The sequence below is a fragment of the Tachyglossus aculeatus genome, chromosome 6 (genome assembly GCF_015852505.1).
Source record: "Tachyglossus aculeatus isolate mTacAcu1 chromosome 6, mTacAcu1.pri, whole genome shotgun sequence".
NCBI lineage: Eukaryota > Metazoa > Chordata > Mammalia > Monotremata > Tachyglossidae > Tachyglossus > Tachyglossus aculeatus.
In genome coordinates, this window is record NC_052071.1 from 27,647,567 (window position 1) to 27,668,942 (window position 21,376).

General features: G+C 41.4%; 1 protein-coding gene across 1 annotated transcript; it reads left to right on the top strand.

Moving 5' to 3' along the window:
* Window positions 1-11,598: 11,598 nt before the first annotated feature.
* On the top strand, window positions 11,599-14,282 carry GPR50 (G protein-coupled receptor 50). Its single transcript, XM_038747706.1, has 2 exons — window positions 11,599-11,647; window positions 13,285-14,282. The coding sequence occupies exons 1-2, from the start codon at window positions 11,599-11,601 to the stop codon at window positions 14,148-14,150; spliced, it is 915 nt and encodes a 304-aa protein (XP_038603634.1). The 3' UTR covers window positions 14,151-14,282.
* The last annotated feature ends 7,094 nt before the right edge of the window (window positions 14,283-21,376 follow it).

The window sequence follows — 21,376 nt, forward strand, 5'->3', positions numbered from 1 at the left end:
CAGAGCCCTATGCCAAGTACTAGGATAGATAGATTAGATAATCAGATCAGACACGGATGCTGTCCCACACGAGGCTAATATATTTTAAGTCAAGGAGAGCAGGCAGTTGAATAGTCTTCCTGAGAAACCTTGCCTTGCACATATATAAAACGATTGCATGTTACAGGAAGCAAATTTACCCAGCAGAATTCCTGGCTGAGTAGTGTGGGAAGTCTTTTCTCCCTTTTGTGAGCATCACATCCTTTTTCTGTTAAGGAGAAGTAGTTTGGTGGAGTCAAGATCAGCCAGACCTCACCTGGAGTAAATGCACCTTTGTGCAGTGGGGGACATGAAAGATGTATAATTTTAGTTATATGGACTTGGCTTACCACTCCTTTCTATTTATTAATTGTATTTAATAAATTTAATTTCTAGACTGATACCCTTTCCTCTTAATGACCACATAAACCTGGGTTTTAGGCTGCCTGAAAATTAGAGAAGCGAGCAGTTGAGCTCTCTACGTATAGCCATGTGGTGAGAAGCAGCATGGCCTAATGGGTAGAGCATAGGCCCGGGAGTCAGAAGGTCATGGGTTCTAATCCTGGCTCTGCCACTTGTATTCTGTGTGACCTTGGGCAAGTCATTTCACTTCTCTGGATCTCAGTTACCTCATCTGTAAAACAGGGATTAAGACTGTGAGCCTCATGTGGGAATGTGACTGCGTCCAATCCAATTTGCTTGTATTCTCCCCTAGTGCTTAGTACAGTGCCTGGCACATAGTAAGTGCTTAACAAATACCATAATAATAATAATAATTGTTATTATTATTATTGTTATTATTGTTAATAGCAGCATGGCTTAGAGGAACGAGCATGGGCTTGGGAGTCAGAGGTCATGGGTTCTAATCTTGGCTCTGCTACTTGTCAGCTGTGTGACTTTGGGCAAGTCACTTAACTTCTCTGTGCCCCAGTTCCCTCATCTGTAAAATGAGGATTAAGACTGTGAGCCCCATGTGGGACAACCTGATTACCTTGTATCCCCCCAGAGCTCAGAACAGTGCTTGGTACATAGTAAGTGCTTAATAAATGACATTATTATATATATATAATATAATAATAATAATGATCAGAATTGATGATCCATTGTCTCAGTTAATGGTACAGAGTGCTAAGAGCACTGTTCTGAGTGCTTGGAAGAGTGCAGTGCATTAGAGTTGGTAGACTCAATCCCTCTGTGAGAGTATAGGGGAACGTGATCCATCCCACACCCCAGTAGAAACAGTGCTTTTGGGGAATAATAATAATAATAATAATGGCATTTATTAAGCACTTACTATGTGCAAAGCACTGTTCTAAGCACTGGGGAGGTTACAAGGTGATCAGGGGAGCCCGGGGGCTCACAGTCTTAATCCCCATTTTACAGATAAAGTAACTGAGGCACAGAGAAGTTAAGTGACTTGCCCAAAATCACATAGCTGACAATTGGCGGAGCTGGGATTTGAACCCATGACCTCTGACTCCACAGCCTGTGCTTTTTCCACTGAGCCACGCTACTACTCTAAGGATAAGGTGGGGGTCCCTGGTGGCAATACTGCCCCATGCAGAGCCTGCTAGGCTTTCCTAGGCATGTGCCTCTTTGGGCCACATAGAAATAATAGTATTTATTAAATGATTACTGCAGGTAGAACTTTATTTCAAGTACTGGGAAAATTACACAGGAGAGCATTAGACCCAGGCCCTGGCCCTCCACAGATTCAAAATCAGAAAATAAGATAGGAATTGTGTGGCAACAGACACAAAAGGAGAGATGAAATCATAGAAACTCAAAACTACATATAAGACAAAGTTGAGAGTCCAGTAAGTCCAGCAGCAAAGGGGACCTGTAAGGGGCCTCAGGGAGCTGCCATCCAGGTCATCAAGAGTACAGTTACATCCAAAGGCAAAAAAAAAAAAATAATAAAGGACCCTCTGTGTCCTCTTTCACCAACAACCAGTTGTCCAGAGCCTTTCTCCCTCCTGCCTCTTCCTCCTTCCCACCAGTTCTGATGTCCGGGTGTCCCACATTATTGAGGACTCTTACCATTTTTGGAGGGGGTCCGGGGGGAAGAGCCTGACCATATCCATCAGTGAACTTCTTTTTTCCTTGCAGGTTGTCAGCCTAAAACTAGATGTTGTAGTGATCTATTTTAAGTAAACTTTCTGCAGCAGAGGGGAATGATGCAAATGGTGAGGGGGTGTGGGTGTGGGCACAGCAGGTCGTAGTGCATTACAAAGGGACCAGGATCAGAGAATAATTTTTGACGGCTTAGCGACAAAGTAGTGAAGTCAGCAGAAAAAAAGGCCAGCGGTGCATCCACGGCAGAAATAAATCACCCCTAGGGAGAACCCATATATGTAGCAAATAACAAATTCATTTCTTTTAAAGATTACATTAGATACCATTCCTTACAGAAGAAAAACTGACCAAGCAAGAAAGAAGGTATACTATAAGGGATTGGAGTCAGTCTAGGCTGAAGTGATTAGAATATTTAAGGTAGAAATTTAGGGCTAGACCATGACACATTTTTCAAAGGTACTCGTTTATTATCTAAGGAAATAATATTGTGTCAGATTGAAAGGCAAAAGGACAGCAGATCTGAGAGAGGAAAATGATGGGTCAGCAAGAATAAGAAAGGGTAAGGGGAAAAGTTTTCAAATAATGCAGTTTGAGACAGGGCCAGATATAGTTTGCAAGGTCTTATTAGTAATGGATCAGAATGGTGAAATTCTTCCTGTCCCTTAATCATTTTTTCTTGGTAATCCCTCTCATTACCAATGAGTTCTTCAACAATTTTATGACTTGGGATTTGGATTGCCTTTCTCCTCCTCACATTCCCTTCTTTCCTCCCTTCTCCTTTATCCCCTCTCTGCTTCCCCAACTCCCATCTTCCCTCTCTCTCTGTTCCCCTCCACCCCATTTTGGGGTTATATGTGAAAAGAATTGCTATGAACCAAGACAACTAAGGAATCAAACCCACTGAATTCTGCTCCCTCTAGCCATCTCACTCTTTATTAGGTCCCATAAACTTCCGTGTTTTCCTTTTTAGGAATTTATAAGCTTTATCTGTGGAAAATTAGAAAAATTTTAATTTGAGTTGGGAGGCTAGTCTTTGTGTCAAATTTTCCTCCTTTCACATGCCTCAGGTTTCACTACTTAATATTAGGCACCAGAGCTCTTTTGTAAGCAAAATATTGGCCTTGGACCTGCATTCTGGATTTGTTTGTAATCTGGAAGATAACTACTCAAGGTGCACACCCAGCTATCTTCATATTTACCATTTGCACTGCTTTTAATTTTTATAAAGTTTTAGAGGTACAGGTTTAGAGATGAAGGTTGACTCTGACTTCAAAGGCAGCAAAGCATTGCTGTAATAGTTGAAGCAAGATTTTGTGGGGGGATAGCTAATTCATAATTTAATCTGGCAAATGATCAGGTGGACATCAGGTCCATGCATCTGGAAGGGCATATTATTGAATGATTATTGAGAAACTTGCATCACTTTGTTAAAGGCACCAAACTTTTCACCTAGCATCATCAGTTTGGGACAGCAGCTGTTTGTGTTCATTTAACCAGAATGGGGGGTACCACCTGGGCAGCAAGTGCTAAAGCTCAACTTTCACACCTAGCATAAAACGTGCTTTCCATGTAACTCTGTGTGGGAAGCTGTGCCGCCCAGCCCATGAAATGCCCTTGAAAGAGGATTTTCAAACCACCTAGGCAAGCACTTTGCCCATTTACTGTAAAGGCTGCTGCTGTTGCAGAACAAGCTAATGAAATTAGGGGATTTATTTGCTATGATTTGCCAAAGAGGCAACTTTTCTTTCTGCTTATTTGCTACCAGGCGTTCCTGATTGTTTTACATAATGAGCCAGTGCTGTTGCCTTGGGTAAATTACAAATCACACAGCCTGACTTATTGGATGAAACCCACATTCTCTAAAGCCAAATGGGAAACTTAGTGACTGATGACCAGCATGGGAGAGGGAAATTGCAAGCAGGAGTCCCTTAAAATGTGTTGCCTAAGGTGAAGCAGCTCTGTTCTGAAGCAGCAGCAAACTCGAGGGAAGAGGGCAGATGTGTTTGCTGTGGAGAGGACAGCAGGGCCTGATGGAAAGAGCTCAAAACTGGTAGTCAGGAGATTCAGTTCTAGTCCTAGCTCTGCCACTGGCCAGCTATATGACCTCAGGCAAGTCACGTCATCTCCGTGTCCCAGTTTCCTCATCTGCAGAATGGGGGTAAAATTGATAATAATAATGATGGCATTTATTAAGCGCTTACTATGTGCAAAACACTGTTGATGTATCCAGTACTTTCAAATATCAAGCACATTATAAAGGCAATAATTATAATGATACGAATGGAATTTGATTTTTGACGTTTTCTCTATGTAATTCCTGCCTCAGGGAAAATGCCCAAGAGAAAACTAATTAAAGTTTTGTAATTTAATTACAAAAAAGGGGGGAAAAAAAGGGTAAATAGCTGGAACCTCTTTTCTTATCCCTAGATCACTGCTTCCCAGGTAGAGTGAATACCGACTAGTTCCCTCAGATGTCAACTGTTGTAACCCCTATTTGAGCTGTTAGTCAATCAGTGGTATTTTTTAAGAACTTACTGTATGTAGAGCAGTATGCTAAACACTTGGGAGAGTACAGTAGAATTGGTAGACGTGCTCCTTGACCTCAATGAGCTGGCGGTCTATTGAGGAAGAGAGTTGTTTAAAATAAGTAACTAGAGGAAACAACAGAGTGTAAGGAGTTGTGGGGGTAAACAGAGTATTAAAGTCCTTAGGGGGCACAGTGACACAAAATGGAAGGCGAATATGGTGGGGAGGTGAGTAGTCAGGGAAGGCTTCCTCGAGGAAATATGATTTTAGTAAGGCTTTGAAAATGGGGAGAGTGATCAGATCTGAAAGGGGAGGGAGTTCCAGGCAGGAGGGAGGACAGGAGCAAGGGGCCAGTGGCTAGAGAGAATAAATTGAAATACAACAAGTAGGTTGGTGTTAGGAGAGTTAAATATGCAAGCTGGGTTGTAGTAGAATAGACTATTCAGAAAGAGCTGTTTGAATACATTAAAGGCAAAGGAGAAGAGCATATGGATATGGATGGGCAACAATTGGAGGCTTCTGAGGAGTTGGAAGATATGTAGAAGGATTTTTTTTTATTTTAGAAAAATGATCCGGAAAGCAGAGTAAAGGATGGAATGGAGAGGGGACAGGCTGGAGGCAGGAAGGTCAGCGAGGAGGTTGATGCAATAGTCGAGGTAGGGTATGACAGCATGTACCAGGATGGTAGCAATTTGGATGTGTGAAGGTAGAACTAACAGTATTTGGTGATTGATTGAATATGAGGGTTGAATGAGAGATGGGTTGAGGATATTGCTAATTTTGTGGGCTTGTGATTCAGGGTAGATGGGAGTGTTGTCAGTAGCGATGGGAAAGTAATGGGGAAGAGAGGTTTAGGTGGGAAGATGGGAAGTTCTGTTTTGGATGTGTTAAGTTGTTGGCAGGACATCCAAATAGAGATATCCTGAAGGCAGGCAGAAATGCAGGACTGCAGAGAAGGAGAGAGGGCAGAGTTGGAGGGGTGGAGTCTGTATGGGCATGAGGACCTGACACAATCCTAGTTCCCCAGATTACTGGCAGGAAGGACTGGGCAGTTGTCAGCCCGAAAAGCAGAACTGACTTTTGGGGAACTCTCACAGTTAAGCCAGCACAAGAGACTCAAAAGGAATGTGGTTCTGTTCTTAGTACTAATGGCCTTTCCAACATTGGTGCTGGGGACAGAGGTTATGACTTGCTGCACAGTTGATCCAAACGACAACCCTCATATCCAGGTTTCCAGATTATTCTTCAGTGCAGAGCCTCCAGAGCTTCAAAAAACAATCTCTGAATTGGAATCATCATTAATAGTAGCTTGTCTGGGACTTAGCTCTCAGAAGGTGTTTAACTGTGGGAGGAACTCATATTGCAGCTTTCAATATGCTCAGTGCCTGAACACAGATGGGCTCTGCTTGAACTGCTCCATCTCTTCTCCTATGGATGCAGGACTTTTGACACCCCCCAATTTGCTCCTTCAGCTTTCCTAGGGTCCTGATTTTATCATTATATGTGCTTCGAGCCCCTATCATTTCCGTGTAGTAGTTCATGGAAATGAGGTGTGGCTCTTCCCCTTAGGCCCAACTTTCACCTCATGCTAAAGGGCTGGGAGAGGGCTGGTTGTGTCAGGCTAGATGTCCAAAGATGGAGAGATTTTTAGGAAGAACGTAGATGGGTCCAGAGAAGGAGTAAAGGCCGCCATGGACTTAGGATTCCTGAGACATGTGTCTAGACATTGTGCTTAATGCCACTGCATTACTGCCACCGGTCGATAAGACCTGGGTTCTGGGATCCCCCTCATGCATGCCAGGATCAATCAATCAATCAATCAATCATATTTATTGAGCACTTACTATTTGCAGAGCACTGTACTAAGCGCTTGGGAAGTACAAATTGGCATCACATAGAGACAGTCCCTACCCAACAGTGGGCTCACAGTCTAAAAGGGGGAGACAGAGAACAGAACCAAACATACCAACAAAATAAAATAAGTAGGATAGAAATGTACAAGTAAAATAAATAAATAAATAAATAAATAGAGTAATAAATATGTACAACCATATATACATATATACAGGTGCTGTGGGGAAGGGAAGGAGGTAAGACGGGGGGATGGAGAGGGGGACGAGGGGGAGAGGAAAGAAGGGGCTCAGTCTGGGAAGGCCTCCTGGAGGAGGTGAGCTCTCAGCAGGGCCTTGAAGGGAGGAAGAGAGCTAGCTTGGCGGAGGGGCAGAGGGAGGGCATTCCAGGCCCGGGGGATGACGTGGGCCAGGGGTCGATGGCGGGACAGGTGAGAGCGAGGTACAGTGAGGAGATTAGTGGTGGAGGAGCGGAGGGTGCGGGCTGGGCAGTCGAAGGAGAGAAGGGAGGTGAGGTAGGAGGGGGCGAGGTGATGGAGAGCCTTGAAGCCCAGGGTGAGGAGTTTCTGCCTGATGCGCAGATTGATCGGTAGCCATTGGAGGTTTTTGAGGAGGGGAGTAATATGTCCAGAACGTTTCTGGACAAAGATAATCCGGGCAGCAGCATGAAGTATGGATTGAAGTGGAGAGAGACATGAGGATGGGAGATCAGAGAGAAGGCTGGTGCAGTAGTGGTGCATGCTGGTGCATGAGCCTGGGGGCTAGACAGAATGACCCAAGATGCATTTAAATATAAGAATCGTGATTTCTTTAGTCCCGCTCATACTCACAGAATTCATTACAGCACGGCCCAATGGCTGGGCTCACCTAGTTTACCTAAAATGCTAGCATTCAGAGTAAAAGACATGACAATCAGGCCCAAGCCACTGGCCTCACTTAGGTCCAGCCTTGCTAGTCATGAAAGCAAATTACTACAAACAGGCTCAAGCCATCGGGGTCACCTATGTCCAACTGCACTAATCATGGAAGCAGATTACTACCAACAGGCCCAAGCCACCAGGCTCACTTGGGTCCAATGTGCTATGGCGGGAACACGGTCCATAGTTAATATGGACATCCAGGTCAAAGCGGGGTCTACTTACCTACAAACAATGACTAACCAGGTGCCCCATCTTCCTAGAAATGCCACAACAGAGCTGGTGTCCCCCACTCTGGATAGCGGAGAATAGTTCCACTACAAAGGGCTGTTCTCAAGTACCGATTCTTCTGGGGTCTGGTGTGGCTGTGCTCTGCCTTGTTCTGCTCATTCCAGGGACAAATACCTCTTCCTTATCTTATCTCTTTATCAGCAGCCCTTCTTGTATGGCCCAAAGGGTCTGCTGGCTCCAAGAGATAAAAAAAAAAGGTACTTGTCGGAATGTATCCCCAAGAGCAATTGGCGACTTAGCCAGAGAAGTTGGAGTCAAGGCCTTAGGCCTGTCACAGTTACCCATACCCACTGACACAGTCTCTGGAGCCCAACAGAGGAGTAACTAGTTTAGCACCTTTTAAATCACTCTGTACCTTTTTCTGTCAGTATCTTTTTCAAAAATAAATATCACTGTCTGCAAGAGAGGAAATCAGTTGATCAATCCATGGCACTGACTGTGTGCAGAGCACTGAATTAAATGCTTGGGAGAGTACAGTAGAACTGGTAGACACAATCCCTGCCATCGGTGAGTTTACCAATTTAATAGAGGCATGAGAGGAGAAAAATTACAGGTAGAGGGGGGAATTACAGATACAACAATCTCACCTGCAAATGTGGTAGCATGCGAGGAGAGAGGGGGGAGGTGGTACAATATTCTGTGAATCCATGCTGAACCTCACTTCTTAGCAAGAAATTTGTTTTGGATCTATCCCAGGGCTTAGTGCTGGGCACATAGTAAGGGCTTAACAAATTCCACTGTTATCATTATTATTATTATTTTTATTAGCAGCAGTAGTAATAATAATAATTATGTGCCTAAAGATAAGGTGGGGACAATGCTTAACCTTCTGTTTTCCTCTCACCTTCTGGCAGACTTTTATAATTAGCAATAGGGATCTTGCAGTCTCAGAGTTTACTTCAGCCTGAAGTTCTTTTAAATTTTAATTGCATAACCTTTTGTTGTTCTCCCCAGAGAAATTGGAGGCCTAATGCCATTTTCCACATTCTTTGATAAACATTAGGAGTGATTTGATATTTTCTCTCATTTTTTCATCAGTGTTGGTTTCAGTGGAATTGCACAACCCACAGAATGTAATTCTTCTCTGCAAGGTGATTGAACTGCACAGGTCAGAGAATATAATTCTCCTCTGCAAAACAATTATTCCTGCAGCTAATGTACTACCCCATTTCTAGCAACGAAACTGGGTTTATGAGGGCAGAGTGATGTAGTATACAGAGAAGGCCCAGATTTAGACAGAAACCCAGCAGAATGAGGTGGGATGAATTCTTCTCAGTGGTCATTTAATTTTAGACTGTGACTTTAATTTTAGGTCTTTTAGACTGTGAGCCCACTGTTGGGTAGGGACTGTCTCTATATGTTGCCAATTTATACTTCCCAAGAGCTTAGTACAGTGCTCTGCACATAGTAAGCACTCAATAAATACGATTGATGATGATGATGATGATGGTCAGTTAGTCCTTAGCGTTTTCAGCTCAGTGACCTTTCTGATAATTTTGTTTGAGTTCACATTCTCTTCCTCCCCTGGCCCTCTCACTAGTTTAGCACTTTCAAGTTCAAGGACCATCTTCCCCTTGCACACTTTTTCTTCCCTTCTACAGTTGAAAGTAAAAGGTGAAAGACCAAAGAGCTTCCCAACTAAATCATCAGGGCTGGAAACACATATGAGATAAATCAATCAATAGTGTTTGCTGAGCACCTTCTATAGGCAGAGCACTGTACTAAGCGGCTAGAAGAAGACAGTGAAATTGTTAGATGTGATCCCTGCCCTCAAGGAACTTACCATCTAGGTAAGAAGACTGGTAATTAAATGAATTACAGATAGGAAGAAGTAAAAGAGAATAAGGAGATGCACATTGTTATACTTAATCAGCTCATCCCTTTCTACCTTACCTTATCGGTTTCCTACTACAATCCCCCCCTGCATGCTTCACTCCAACAATGCCATACTACTCACTGTACCTCAATATTGTCTTTCTCCTGCTGCCCACTTGTCTACGTTGTCCCTCTGGCCTGAAACGGTGCACCCTCCCCCTTCATGAATGACAATCCACCAGTCTCCCCTCCTTCAAAGCCTTATTAAAATGCCATCTCCTCCAAGAGGCCTTCCCCAACCAAGTTCTCATTTCCCCTTCTATATTGCTTATGCACTTGGATCTTTACCCCTTAAGCACTTGATATTTATTCCACTCACAATACTTAGGTATACCTCCATACTTTATTTTAGTGCCTGTCTTCCCATCTAGATTGTAAGTTCCTGGTGGGAAGTGAACATGTCTACCAACTCTGATGTATTGTTCTCTCCCAAGTGCTTAGCACAGTGCTCTGCATACGGTAAGAACTCAATAAATAACATTGATTGATTTGATTACACTCACTCACTTGGGGAGCTCATTCACTCCTGTTGCTTCACCTACCACTTCTACGTAAATGATTCCCAAATGTACCTCAGTACCCCAGACTCCCTCCTTCTCTGAAATTTGACAGTTCTTCCTGCCTCTGGGACATTTCTACTCAGAAGTCCCCTCTAGACCAGGAATTCCTAGAGGACAGGGAATGTGTCTACCAAGTCTACTACATTATTTTCTCTCACGTGCCTAGAACAGCGTTCTGCACACACTAAGTGCTCAATCCCATTGATTGATTGATTGACTTTAGCTCAAATTGGGGTGACACATAGGTATTCAGTAATTTTGCATCTTTCCCCACTCTGTAACATCGTTACCTGGTATTTAAGTGCTTGCTTTACTCAGTTTTGGATAAAAATACAAAGATATGGATCCCTTATCTAGCCCACGGTAGACTCAAAGTCTAAAATAGAGTAAGGGGAACAAGGACACACTGGGAAAGAAATAGCCATACAAATTCAGTAAAATGTCCAACAACAACCAAAAAAGCAGTGGTTCATTCCTTCTGGGAGGGGAATTGTCTTGCTGGCCATTCTTGGTCTAGGTAGTCACAGGTGCCCCAGTGTTCTCAATGTTGGAGTCAGAGTCTGGGCTGTATTATGGTCAGTCTTAGGTGACAGCGTTGTATTTTCAGAAGGAGAGGAGAAATTACATTTCCTAGGAAGCAAAGAAGTGGACTCGCTACCTTTTGCAACTGTAAAGAAGATGCGGTCCTGAGAGGAGCAAAGTCCCCAGAGTCCTCAAGGGGATGGGGGGTGAAAACAGATCTCTCCTCTCCTGGCTATGGTTGAAGGTGGTTGACTTGTACCAACTTTGAGGAACAACCTTCACATGGTAAGCCTCTATCACCTAATTAAGATGATGGGAAAGTAGGCTAAACAAGTGGGGGCTGATGAATGATTGGGCAGCAGGGGGTCTGTTTTAAATCCTAAAGTTTAAACCTCCATTTGAATTAGCCTTTTGCAGTGTTTCCATTTGCACCTCTTACTAATATATTTGTTAACAGGCATATGTAATCAAAATTTTACAACTTTTAGAGTTTTTACATTCTGGTCAGATTTCACATCTCTTTAATTCCTTCTGATGGAGACAGCATGGCTTAGTGCAAAGAAGGATAGAACCAAGAGTCAGGAGGTCCTGGTTCTAATCCTGGCTCTGCCACTTGCCTGTTCTAGGGTTTTGGGCAAGTCACTTAACTTCTTTGCCTCAATTTCCTCATCTGTAAAAATGGGGATAAAATACCTGTTCTCTCTCCCTCTTAGATTTTGAGTCCCATGTGGCACAGAGACTATTAGATCCAATCTGATTATTTTACCTCTACCCTAGTGCTTTGCATAGTGTTAGGCACATAGTGCTTAATAAGTGACATGGTTATTACTCCAATGGTGAAGTCTATTTGAATTCTCATCACAGATAATTTAACAAGGTGGCTCTCGTCTCTTCTGCCTGCTCCCACTTTGACAGGACAGATCTCTCTAGCAACGGCAGGTAGGGTGTGAAGGGAGAGGCAACATGGTCACAGTTATCACAGGTACCTTCCTGTGGACCCAGAGTCCCAGTGGTAAGGAAGTCTGGGCCATGAGTTTGCAACCCCAGTCTGCCCTTTCCAGCTTTGGAAGGAGTCAGGGAGCAGAAGAGGAAAGCAGGAGGTGAAATAGACCTAGATCTATTAGAGGCCCTCCAATAAGAAAAGCAGCAGAATGGAGAATAAGCTTAGAAAGAAGAGTTAAATAATGGTCACAGGAATATAGCAAACTTTAAGTCCCTGGTAGAGGAAAGTGTCTCTTCTCCCACTCCCTTCTGAACTGCTCTTACTTGCTCCTTCATTCATCCTCCCTCCCATTCCCACAGCACATATGCATATATCTGTATATTTCTGAAATGTATTTATTTATCTATTTATATTAATGTCTGTCTCTCCCTCTAGACTGTGCGGTTATTGTGGGCAGGAATGTGTCTGTTGTTATCGTGTACTCTCCCAAGTGCTTAGTACAGTGCTTTGCACACAGTAAGCGCTCAATAAATAAAATTGAATGAATTTGGACCTGCCCATTTGTGGGTCAGGGGGAATTTAGAGAGAGGAGGAAGCTCACCAACATATAATAATGAATGAAACAGAAAATAAGTTCTTTTCTGCATAACTTTAGCCCAGTGCTCTTCTTTATTTCTGTGTGGATATGACTAAAAAATATTAGTATCAGCAGTAAATTTCCCATTGCAAGCTGCCTAACTTGTTATAGATAGTTATTAAGGAATTGTTACTTTTAAAAAATTTTCATTTACTTTCAAATTACTAAATTTAGCATGTTATCTTGTGTTTCTCCCTGATTTTTCTCTATGTGGCTGTCCTTCCCATTTTAAATTGCAAGCCTCTATCACCTGCCTAAACAATCCTGTATTCTCTTCAGCTTTCACTTTGTAAACCTTAATAATGAGATTGATTAACAACTCTTCTGAGTTAAACAGTTACCTAAAGGAAACAGGAAGCAATGGACTGTCCTTCTGTTCTTTAGTAGTTACTTAAGAGACTTCTGAGGGTTTTCTCTACTCTCCAAAGCCTTCCCTCCCCATGCTGTGAAGTTCCATTAATAAGAGTAGTACTAGGGGTGAATGTGCGGCGTGATGGGTTGCAGCCAATAGCTGTGCCCAAGGGTGACTGAGTCCAAGAGCAAGGGAACACACAAAGCCACAGGCAGCCCATTATTTTTATTAGTAGAATTAACACATGAAAATGGTTCTGTTCACAGAGAATTCACTGATACACAGCTCGTAAAAGTAAATAAGTGGAACTCAGTATCTTTATGCGTGCAGTAATAAGACAAGCAATTATGCAAGTTAAGATAAGGAAAAATCAAAGCACTACAATTAAAGGCATAATATCTTTGTCATCCCTCAGATCATAAATGCTTACACTTCCTTTGTCATTCTCACAGGGGTATTTTTAAACCTTTAAAGAACACGCATTATGTTTTCCATTTGAGGATAACCTGGTTATAATAGATGGTATTCTCCCCAGATTCATAGCCGGAAAAAAACCCCTCTACCTAGGAACAATGTTGCCCATAGAACTTCCATTAGCTGAAAGAAGGGGTTTTGGTAGTAATATGGCTGCTTTTCCTCACCTCAGAACTTTGATTGGGTGATTAAACCCACACATGAAAATGTAATGATTAATCCTTTTTCTCTTTACTTTTTTAGGGAACATCTTTGTGATCAGTTTATCTGTGGCCGACCTGGTTGTTGCAGTGTATCCCTACCCTTTAATCTTAAGTGCAATTTTCCACAATGGGTGGACTCTGGGAAACATTCACTGCCAGATCAGTGGCTTTCTCACAGGTCTAAGTGTTATTGGGTCCATCTTTAATATCACGGCCATCGCCATCAACAGATACTGCTACATCTGTCACAGCCTCCGATACGCCAGCCTGTTCACCCTCAAGAACACTTGCCGTTACCTTTGCCTGATGTGGATATTAACAGTGATAGCCGTCGTGCCAAACTTTTTTGTGGGCTCTCTTCAGTATGATCCTCGGATTTACTCCTGTACCTTCACCCAAACAGTCAGTTCATCCTATACCATTACAGTAGTGGTCATCCACTTTATCGTTCCTCTGTCAGTGGTGACGTTCTGCTACATGAGGATATGGATTCTGGTGATTCAAGTCAAACACCGGGTGAGGCAAGACTCCAAGCAGAAGCTAAGAGTGGCCGATTTTCAAAATTTCCTAACTATGTTTGTGGTTTTCATCCTGTTTGCAGTCTGCTGGGGACCATTAAATTTTATAGGTCTTGCCGTTGCTATCAATCCTTGGAAAGTGGCACCACAGATTCCAGAGTGGCTGTTTGTTATGAGCTACTTTATGGCCTACTTTAACAGTTGTCTGAATGCCGTGATCTATGGGTTTCTCAACCAGAATTTCCGAAAGGAATACAAACGCATCTTTCTGACTCTGAGGACCCCAAGGTTACTCTTTGCCAGTTTGTCAAGGGGTGGAACGGAAGGGATCAAGAGCAAACTATCCCCAGTCAGGACAAAGAAAAATCAAGCTGAAATCCATGTGTAATGAAGAGTGACTCTGTCCATGTTAATGGGTGATTCCAGTTGTAAGGTTTGTCCCGCTTGCTCATTTCAAAACTCGAACCTTTGATTTTTGATTTCCCCCTGGGGCTAGCTGGCTTGAATCGTGGTAGTCTCCTAGAAGCAGATGTGAGAATTCTCTTTTTCTTCCAGCAATATTTCAAAACTAGCCATAGTTTTTCTCAAACTGGTTGTTGCTCTGAAGAGTGTTCCCAACACAGTGATCAAACTCATTGCCTTTCTTAACACCTGCCCAACTTGTCAGTCCATCAGTTGTATTTTTTGAGTGCCTACTGTGTACACTTGAGAAAGTTCAACAGAATTGTAAGGCAAGATTCCTGCACGCAGGGAATTTTCTGTCTAACAGGGGAGACAGACACTAAAATAAGGAAAAAGGAATAAGAATGGTGATGGGTATATGAATTCCTATTCAGTAATCAAATTGAGGTCTCATCACTAAACAGGGTATTAGGGTAACTAAGCAGTTGTCCAATTCAGATAACATAAAAACATACTGGGCAAAGGTTTACTATAGATTCTAAATTTAATCTTTGCGGACATGAAAACCCCAAACACTCTTTTTCAGATCAGGAGTAAGAATTGAACAAATGGTACACTTGAATTACAGAAAGAGATTTCGAGTTGAAGTCTAATTAGCTCACACTTCGTTGAATAGTGGCCAGCGCTCTTTCCAATTTATCTCCAAACTTCTGCAAATAAAGATATTAAGAAGAAAAAATCCCCCCCAAATCTATTGTATATCTACACTGTCTTGAGCTAATATTTTTATGGGGTACTAATTAGGAAAAGAAAGTGTTCATTCTAAACATTGCTCCACAATCTTGTTAATATCAATTCGAGTGAAGAAAAACTTAGAAATGATTTCATCCCAATCCTCCTAAACCTTTCACGTGCCTTTGACACTGTGGCCCACACCTTCTTCTGGAAGCGCTGTATAACCTTGGCTTCACTGACACTGCCCTCTCCGGGTTTTTCTAGCTTTTTTGTCTCCCCTCCTCAGTCTCCCTCTTTTTTTTTAATGTTATTTAAGTGCTTATTATGTGGCAGGCACTATACTGAGCATTGGGGTAGATACAAGATAATCAGGTTGGACAAATACCCTAAAAAATACATGTTAATCTCCTTTAAAATAGAATGAAAATACACATACACAGCTATTTTATCACCAGCATTTTCATCTTCCCACCTGGGTAAATATGCTTTCTGTTAACTGAATGGTAATCTGGAGATTTTGTTAATACAGAAACCGATTCATTTCATTCATCACCAGTCCTCACAGTGTCAGAGCCAGGTAATTCAGGCAACAATTTTTAAAAACTCATCTCTCCTTTCCCATAGAGATTTTTTACTGAAAATCAAATGAATCAAATAAACATCCCTTTTGCCTTCCCATTCATTAATTGACCTCAGCCCTGAGAAGCAGCGTGGCTCAGTGGAAGGAGCATGGGCTTAGAAGTCAGAGGTCGTGGGTTCAAATCCCAGCTCTGCCGCTTGTCAGCTGTGTGACTTTGGGCAAGTTACTTAACTTCTCTGTGCCTCAGTTACCTCATCTGTAAAATGGGGATTAAGATTGTGAGTCCCACAGGGGACAACCTGATCACCTTGTATCCTCCCAAGAGCTTAGAGTAGTGCTTTGCACATAGTAAGCACTTAATACCAAAATTATCATTATTATTATTATGGCGGTGCATCATTCAGAAACTCCTTACCATCTGCACTCGATCACTTGCTCCTCCTACCTCACCTTGTTACTCTCCCTCCTTGTTACTGCAACCCCTCTCACACACTTCACACCTCTCAATGTGCATTAATCTCGTCTATCTCATTGCCAACCTCTTGCCCACATCCTGCCTCTGGCCTGGATTACCCTTCCTCCTCATATCCGACAATCACTCTCCCCACCTTCAAAGCCTTATTGAAGGCACACCTCCTCCAAGAGGCCTTCCCTTACTTAGCCCTCCTTTCCTCTTCTTCCATTCCATTTTGCGTCACCCTGACTTGCTCCCTTTTTCATCCCTCCTTCCAGCCCCACAGCACTTATGCACATACCTGTAATTTTATGTATTTATAATAGTGTCTGTCTTTCCCTCTAGACAGTAAGCTTGTCGTGGGCAGGAAATGTGTCTGTTATATTGTACTCTCCCAAGTGCTTAGTACAGTTCACTGTGCTCAATAAATGTGATTGACTGGTTACTTTAGCCTGTGTATAACTACGAAATAGGTCGGAGCACTGTACTAAGCTCTTGGGACAGTACAATGTAACAGAGTTGGTAGACATGTTGTTAAATCAATCCTACTTATTGCTCAGTTTTACACTTCCCTTGATGGTTAAGTAAAGCCTCATTGGAAAATATCAGGGAGGTAGGGCAGGCTTTAAATGATTAGACATGAGGACAATATTGAATTCTGCACAGACCTACTATTCATAGAAAAGTGGGTTTACAAGCACAGATTTGAAGTCAGTGGCTTTGTGAAATGGGCCTGTTCCATTTTGATTTACAGATCAACTTTGAACCTCCAGAAAAATGTCTTTAGAAAGCTGGAATAGTTTCCATTGGAAGAAATCGCCCTTTAATTGCACAAATTTTGAGTACTTAAAAGCTGGAATTATAGATCTGTGGCTTTCATAACAGAGAAAGCAATTACTTCACATACATCAAAAGACCTGGTAAAACATTGTATATTCATCATTATATAAGTGATTTATTATTGGTCAAAGCCAATTATACAGGCTGCTTTTACTGTATGAGAGTGCCAATTTAGCTGAATTGTTATTTAAACAGTCTCCATAAATAATGTTTTACTATTGTTACAATAAAAACTGTTTTCATGGTTTTTGTTTGTGAAATGTGATTGATTCAGTAAGTGTCTCAGATATCTGTGAGCTGTGCTAAAGAATGCTCATTCCTGTGTCAGGGAGAAGTTGTTTCTTAGGATGTCAAATTCTGCAATTTGAAAATCAGAGAATGGTGACTAATACAGCTTAAACACAAATATAGTAAGCGTTCTGTAATATCCATTGTGAAAGGAGGAACAATGAATATGTAAACTAAAATTTTTAAAAAAGGCCACAACAATGATTCCACAGGAAAACTGCTCCTACAAAAGGGAAAAGAGAAAATGCCTCACACTTGTTGATTATGCCATATTCTCAATTACACATTCAGTTAAGAAATCAGACCATATCTTTACTATAAAAGAAAATTTTTGAAATTTAGTTTTCTGGAGGAAAATTGATATTTTGGACTGATTCTCAATGGGCCAAGCATAAGTTTAAAGATCAAGGTATTGGTTTTTTTTATTGTTTTGTTTTTTATGGTATTTGTTAAGCATTTCCTATGTGCCAGGCACTGCACTAAGCTCTTAATTAGATACAAGCTAATTAGGTTGGACAGAGTCCATGTCTCACATGGAGCTCACAGTCTTAATCCCTATTTTATACGTATGGGTAACTAAGGCATGGAGAAGTTAAGTGATTTATTCAAGATCACACAGCAGAGAAGTGGAAGAGTCAGGATTAAAACTCAGGTCCATCTGACTCCCAGACTTGTGCTCTATCCACTAGACCACACTGCTTCTCTATCGATAAGAAGGTTTGCCCACTATGTCTCAAATATCCCAACAGTTTATCAGATTGAGAGAAGCAATCAGATTAGAGAAGCAGTGGGGCTTAGTGGAAAGAATATGGGCTTGAGGGTCAGAGATCGTGGGTTCTAATCCCAGCTCCACCACTTGTCAACTGTGTGATTTTGGGCAAGTCACTTAACTTCTCTGTGCTTCAGTTACCTCATCTGTAAAATGGGGATTAAGACTGTGAGCCCCACATGGGACAACATATTAACTTTGTGTCTACCCCTGCGCTTAGAACAGTTCTTGGCACATAGTAAGCATTTAACAAATATCATTATTATTACTATTATTGAGTGTCAGATAATATTTTGGTGTTTCCTAATCTCTATTCACTTCCCTCTGCTCCACTGCTACAGGGCCTCAGGACAAGCAGACTCTGGAGTTCCAACAGTAAGCAGGGCGATCTGGAGCAGTAGTAGTTACTAGCATCCTTGGGTGGTTTCTTTCAAAAAGACAGACTCTGGGGCCAATCAGTGAACACACAAAAATTTAATCTTAATTAAAAACTCTGGATCAGTAAGTTGAACTAATGCTTTTAAATTCCTATATAAAAAAAGTTTCAAATTTCACTCATCTAACAAATCAGATTTTGCTCTAAAGACAAATAGGAATGCTATACAATTTTTTTCAACCCGTTTTTGGCTTTAGCCTTTCAGACCCAGCAGTAAAATCTTGGTTTTATTGAATGGATCCTAGTTCTTGGTTTGAAACATCAAAATGCAGTGCTTAAGGAAAATGAAATAATTGTGTTTTAGAAAAATGAATAGGCATGGAAATATAGAAATCTTGAACCTGAAATAGTCTAGTTTCTAGTCTGATCTCTAAAGAGTGACTATTCTTTATTCCTCCTTTTCAGGATTTGACGGATAATCAATCAATCAATCAGTCATATTTATTGAGCGCTTACTGTGTGCAGAGCACTGTACTAAGCGATTGGGAAGTACAAGTTGGCAACATATAGAGACAGTCCCTACCCAACAGTGGGCTCACAGTCTAAAAGGGGGAGACAGAGAACAAAAGCAAACATACTAACAAACTAAAATAAATAGAATAGATATGTACAAGTAAAATAAGTAAATAAATTAATAGAGTAATAAATATGTACAAACATATATACATATATACAGGTGCTGTTAAACTTGTTAGAATAGTGGCTATAGAAAAAGAGCACCTGGTTCAGAATTATATTTGGGGAAACATTATGTGGACTGCAGAGGGTCTCCAGGCTCCATTAAGTGAGTTAGTGATGGGATTGGAATAGAATCTGGGAATTCCCTAGGGTATAACTGTTGAATTGTTTACTCAGACTAATAGTTTCTTCACTGGTGCTGCTTGAGGGTCGTCAGACATCATTCTTGTGCATTCCTCCATATCGCTACCACTCAGTGTGTCTCATAATTATGTGTATAACTCCCTATGCATCTTTTAAAGAACCTCTCTTGGCAGCCACATTTACTGGAGGGTTAAAGGACTCTCAGGCTGATTTTCACTGATGTCTTAAAGAGCCCTCATGGGACACTTTCTCCATGCCAGACGTTTTCCTAGCATTTTCTATTCAAAGTAAATATTTATACTTGGACAAATGAGAGAGAATTATACAGTAACAAAAATGGACCCACCACCATTTGCAGTTCTTAGACAATTCATTAGGTGGTCCGTGAGGGCAGATTTCATTGGGCTCAAATGGGAAAATCAAGGTATAGTATAATTGAGAAATGTTGAAGAGTATAATTGAGAAGTCTTGAAGAGTTGGAATGTATTGAAGGAAGTAGTGTTCATTGCAGTGAACTTTAATTGGCTCATAAATCTGTGAAGACGTTAAGCATTTTTCTTGTTGCTCTTATGCTGGAAGCTGACAACAAACCTTGATAATAATAATGATGGTATTTCCTAAGTGCCAACTATATGTTAAGTATATGTTGCCAACTTGTACTTCCCAAGCGCTTAGTACAGTGCTCTGCACACAGTAAGCGCTCAATAAATACAATTGATTGATTGATTAAGTGCTTTCTATGTGCGAAGCACTGTTCTAAGCGCTGGGGGGGTACAAGGTGATCAGGTTGTCCCATATGGGGCTCACAGTCTCATTCCCCATTTTACAGATGAGGTAACTGAGGCACAGAGAAGTTAAGTGACTTGCCCAAAGTCACACAGCTGACAAGTGGCAGAGCTGGGATTAGAACCCATGACCTCTGACTCCCAAGCCCGGGCTCTTTCCACTGAGCCATGCTGCGTCTCCAATTGATGTATAGGGAACAAATCCAGCTAACATTTGAAAAATCATATGGGTTTTCTGAGTTCACCATCTGAATGTTTCATTTGATAACTGAACTAAAAGGCATAAACTAAAATATCTTTAACTTTATAGTAACTTTATAGTATTTCTGGCATCTAAGAATTTAGTTATCAATAAAACTATGTAATGACTCATTTTAATGTAGTGCTTACAAATTGTATTCAGATTTACAGATCTGGTGATTAATTAGGAAACAGTGAGCTCCGTTCTCCCTATTACACTCACATTAGCATTGCCTAAAATGAGACTTTATTAATTAAAGCCATTTGGGCCCTAATTTGGCCTGGACTCAGGAAAAGCTAATAGAGAATAGAAAAAGGCTGGATTTTATATTCATTCATTCATTCATTCATTCAATCGTATTTATTGAGCGCTTACTGTGTGCAGAGCACCATACTAAGCGCTTGGGAAGTACAAGTTGGCAACATATAGAGACGGTCCCTACCCCTTATAGATTATTCATTATTCTATACAAATCAAGGTGATGTGGCACATGTGGTAAACTGTTTCTTTGGTGCAGATTATATGATTGCTGAGAATGTCACATAAATGAAAGTCAAATATAGGCATCACCACTCAAATATTAAAACTCATTTAAGTAGAAGTATCTTTGTGGCTACTCAAGAGTGGTTTTGTTTTTGTTTTTCATTTTAACTGAAAACTCATATTTTGTTCTTAGCATAAAAAATGACTCTTTGCAAGGCAGTTTTGGAAGTGTCTTCTTTCAAAAGTTCAAGGACAGTAAAGCTTTACTCAACTGCCTTCTGCCAGTCTGATGGTATGCCTTCTGCTGTTGTCGCTCAACATTCTGCTGCTATGCCTTATTATTTAAAACTTTGCTGCACTGTCATTAAAACATTTGCTCTATTCCCCTGCCTTGTGAATGTCCCCTTTCACATTATCAGAATAATAGCAACAATAATATTTGTTAAGCTTTTACGATGTGCCGAACACTGTCCTAAGCACTGGGGAAGGTACAAGATAATTAGGTCCCACATGGGGTTTACAGTCTAAGTAGGAGGGAGAACAGGTATTGAATCCCCGTTTTACAGCTGAAGAAATGGAGGAACAGAGAAGTTGTGATTTGCCCAAGGTCACACAGCAGGTAAGTGGCAGATCCTGGATGAGAATACTGTCCCCTAGATATAAGCCACACAAGCATACCTTCAGTTTGATCACATACATAAAATCCAGAGGTATGATTATGTACTAATTAATGACATAGCCCAGGATCTGTAACACCCAGCTGGAATTACGTCCAACTG